This window comes from Pelmatolapia mariae, linkage group LG15 (assembly GCF_036321145.2).
Source record: "Pelmatolapia mariae isolate MD_Pm_ZW linkage group LG15, Pm_UMD_F_2, whole genome shotgun sequence".
NCBI classification, from domain to species: domain Eukaryota; kingdom Metazoa; phylum Chordata; class Actinopteri; order Cichliformes; family Cichlidae; genus Pelmatolapia; species Pelmatolapia mariae.
Window position 1 is genome coordinate 7,205,627 of NC_086240.1, and position 4,237 is coordinate 7,209,863.

The following is a 4,237-nucleotide window of genomic DNA, read 5'->3' on the forward strand; positions in this document are numbered from 1 at the left end:
GGATCCCTTTCCATTTACCAACCTCCTTCCCATCTCCACCTCAGACACCTCAGCCAGAGCTCCATCCAGCTGCAGTCATCTTCACCACCACCTGTGTCTGGAGGGTCCTGTTCTAAATCCTATTGCTGCATGGATTCTGTTCTTGCATGATGGGTCATCGGAGTCTAATTGCCTAGTACATTACTTGCTCTTTCACTATAAATCATGTTTAATTCCTCCAAGTGATTTTTCCTTCTTGAAATGACACATCATCAGATGAATGAGAGGCGAAGAGCCTGTGTATTCATTTAACTACAGCTGCATGGGGCAGGAGACCAGTTGACTAAGATCTGATTTAGACAGATGGCTGTATTGTTTTAAGGCGCCAGATCTGTAGCCACATGGTTTGAATTGCAATCTCAAGCTGTGGGGTCATGGTGCTGATTCAGAATCAGAGAGACTTAATTTCAGAGAGAAATTGAGTGGATGTCTATGAGGACCCTAAACGCAGCCCCCGTACCAATGAGTCCTTTGAGCCCCAAAAGTGATGGAACCAGTCATCTGAACTGGATTTTCTACAGTAATAACAATTTTAAATTTTAGTTTTTAAGATTTTTATTTTTATTTTATCTTTTGTTTTGTTTTTTCTTTTTTGCTGGTAGTAATATTATATATTTTTGTGATACTTTGGATTAAAGCTAGATTTACAAATTAAATTACAGATTTAAATTACAGTGATGAATGAATCTAGTAATTTTTTAAATTTTTATTTTATTGACAAGGCAGACAAAATTGTATGTGTTTTGAATATGTTTATTTGTTTGCATGTGAGAACTTTTTGAATTTTGCATTTTTGTAACACAACATATTTAAATGTTTTTCAGTGCTAACATAAAAGAAAAGAACCTATATTATAATGTTAGTAGTTTTTTATGAAGGAAGAAGTCTGCATCCATATATACTGCACTCGCTGATATTTAGATTAACATTTTAGATTTTCCTACAGTTGTTTTAACCATCACACCATACAAGCTCATACAAAAAGTTTGCCTCTAACCAAAAAATAACCACAACTATAAAAAAAATCACAAGTCATGCAAAACTAGACACCAAATAAAATAAACTATTATTCCCCTGCACAACATTCCTTCAGACGCTTTTCTATGAAAGGTAATCTGCCACCTCTCTCTGGCTGTACCTTATACACAAGCCTTGTATTCTCCACTTGTTCCAAAACCACATTCAGCTCAGCATCCCAGTAAGTACAAAGCTCTCTCTCCTGATATCAATGACAATGCTATAACTAAAAGTTAGAAAAACAACAATCCTTGAATATAGAATGCTTTAAAAATAAACAAGAATTCAGAAAGAAAAGAAAAACAAAACAAGAAAAGAAAACCGTCATGACAAAAAAAGAAAAGAAAACAGAGATTATACTATATGAAGTAAATATATAAAGTAAAAATTGTTAACATGTTCAATTCAATTTAATGTGTACATTGATTCCTTTTAATGCTTTTCCTTTCTTTTCCACAAACATGTAATTCCTCTGTTTGAGGACCAGCTGTAATCAGCACACATATGATTTGAGGCAAGATGTTGCTTAACCTCAAAGTTTATCGTTACACCAGCAATCACCAACAGCTTTCTGTGATAAATAGAGCGGAGGGCATACCGTGTGTATCAGTGAGATAGAGGAGATTTTTTGACTTAATTTTCCAATAAGCTTATGTCATTGAGTTGCTTCTTCAGTAGTGGGAGCTGTGGACATAGTTTGGGAAATTCTGAACTTCTGTATGAAAAGTTGAGCAGATTTGTGGCACAGGCTGGACAAACGTAAAGTAAAGGCATACAGAAGTGGATTCAGGGCACTGTTTACAAATACTATTGCAGCAACAGTGTCCCTAATGTCATGAGAAAACTTCACCAGGCCCTCTTTCTTTAGAGAAATCGCTGCCACACTAATTACATTAATGACAAGATATGGCATCCACAGGATAACCAAGGTCACAGTGATGCTGGTAATCAGTCTGGTGGTCTGTGGATTGTTGAAAAATGCTGCCTGATTCACTTTTCTGTACAGATTGATGTATGAAAAAACAATGACAGAAAGCGACACAAATCCTACAAGAGTCTCTGTCAACACCACAGCCATCCTCTGGCCCTCGGCGGAGTATTGATTACTGCATGTTGTCCGTTTCTGATTTTCAGATAACTGTCCAAAGACTAAAGCAGGAGTGGACAGGATCATTGAAGCCAGCCAGAGCGGAAGTAGCAGCATCCTTGCTCTTACCCGATTTAAACTCCTCTGCAGGTTAACGACCTGAAGGTATCGCTGGAAACTCAGCACAGTCACAGTCAGCAGACTGGCATAAAGACTGCAATAAACAAAGTATGTTATGATTTTACAGCCCACCAGCCTAAAGGTCCAGCCATAGAGGAATGAGTAAATCCACAGTGGAAGGGTAACCAAGCAGAGCAGGTCTGACACAGCCAGACTCAGCATCAAACTCTGACTCAGACTGGACATGTTCTCCCAGTTTGGCTTGACAATGATGACAGCGATGTTTCCAGGACATCCCAGCAGGAAGCAGATGGACAGCACTACTGCAGGAACCAGACCGCTGGAGTCCAAGGAAGGATGAGGTGAATCCCCAGGAGAGGAGGAGATGTTAGAAGTAACCATGGTGGAGTTGAATTGTGCCATGCTGCAAACTTGCTGATTGTTGTGCACTGAGCAAGTGAGGATGATGATAAATGTGCACCCACACAAACAAGATGTTATTTTTGATGAAGTGAAAGAGGAACTAATAATAAAGGTACTGTCAGAGAATTGTGTCCTAATATGGTGTCATTGTGCAGAAGGAGCTAGACAATTAGAAGATTTATTTTCAGCTTTCTTAATTTTACACTGCAAGCATAGCCAGCGACAACGTCCTGTTTTTAAGTTTAGCAGGACTGCTCACTTCTGCTTTTTACATGCTTTGTACATCTTGGTATATTAAAGGGTCACGCCATAAATGGAGCGACTGAAAGACTGAAAGAGGTTGTGCCATAGTGACCAGAAGTGTCACACACACATACAGTCCCTTAGAACTTCTGAATAACTTTGAAAGGAACATTAATACCGATAATATGCCATTTTCAAGCTGCCAAAAAGTGATTACCGCCTATAACTTGTCACTGAAATACTGTTACTACTTCAAAGTTGTTGGAAATCAGTTGTTGGTGCTTTATATCTACGTCATCATCATCAAGTTCGCTGATGGCACCATGGTAGTCGGACTCATCTCAGGGTATGCAAAAGAGAATTTCTCACCAAGAACTGAGGCAGTTCAGAAGGAACACGGAAGTTCAGCATGTTACTAGGAAGAGATACCTCTTAAAGTGGCCGTGAGCATAGCTTATGTAAGAACAAAACAAAACACAGTTGCTTTGAGTATCCTTGTATCCCAAATTATTCATTTATTCATTTATTTTTTAATTCATTCATTTATGTGTTTGATTCTGGATGAATTTCATTATTGTTCCCAACTTCTGAGTTCAGCTTTGCTTTCAATTGGTTTGTTTAATTATTCCAGTATTTTGTGTTTTTTCACATGTTAGAGTTGTAGTTACTGGGGGCAAGGAATTTATATATATATATATGTAGTTCCTTGGTTTCCTTGTGTTTAGCCTCCACTATACCCCCTGTTTCTGCTCTGTTAGTATAGTTCCATTGGCGTTCTCTTATTTACTTAGATGTAATTGTTTGGGTTTATTTGTTTTTGTTTCAATTCAAAGGTGCTTTATTGGCATGACATTTGTTTTTCCCTCGTGTTTTGTCTTTACTATTACTTACTGTCCCTGATTTGTTTAAGAGGATCTCCTCCCACCTGTTTACATTAGGCCATTACTCCATGTTTTGTGTTATTTTGTGAATTACAAGGTTTTGGACATTTGAGTTTCTTTGTTCTGTCCAATAAAGGCTAGCTTTAAGTTTGCAGTATAATGTGTCACATATGACCCTTCTGAATGACATCCAGCAAGTTTGAAGCAGAAATATTGTTTCAGTGACAAGTTATAGGTGGCAATCAGTTTTTGGCAGCTTGAAAATGACATATTATCGGTATTAATGTTCCTTTAAAAGTTATTCAGCAGTTCTTAGAGACTGTTTGGGGTACTATGTGTCACACATAACCCTTCAGAATGATTTCCAACAACTTTGAAGTAGTAACAGTATTTCAGTGACAAGTTATAGGTGACAATCAGTTTTTGG

General features: G+C 37.8%; 1 protein-coding gene across 1 annotated transcript; it reads right to left on the reverse strand.

The window, feature by feature from the left end:
* Window positions 1-1,711: 1,711 nt before the first annotated feature.
* On the reverse strand, window positions 1,712-2,686 carry LOC134643546 (leukotriene B4 receptor 1-like). The gene has a single exon (XM_063495972.1). The coding sequence runs from the start codon at window positions 2,684-2,686 to the stop codon at window positions 1,712-1,714; it is 975 nt and encodes a 324-aa protein (XP_063352042.1).
* Between the last annotated feature and the right edge of the window lie 1,551 nt (window positions 2,687-4,237).

Bases quoted from the DNA above. Each gene is read 5' to 3' on its own strand.
- LOC134643546 (XM_063495972.1), bottom strand. From the start codon at position 2,686: ATGGCACAATTCAACTCCACCATGGTTACTTCTAACATCTCCTCCTCT.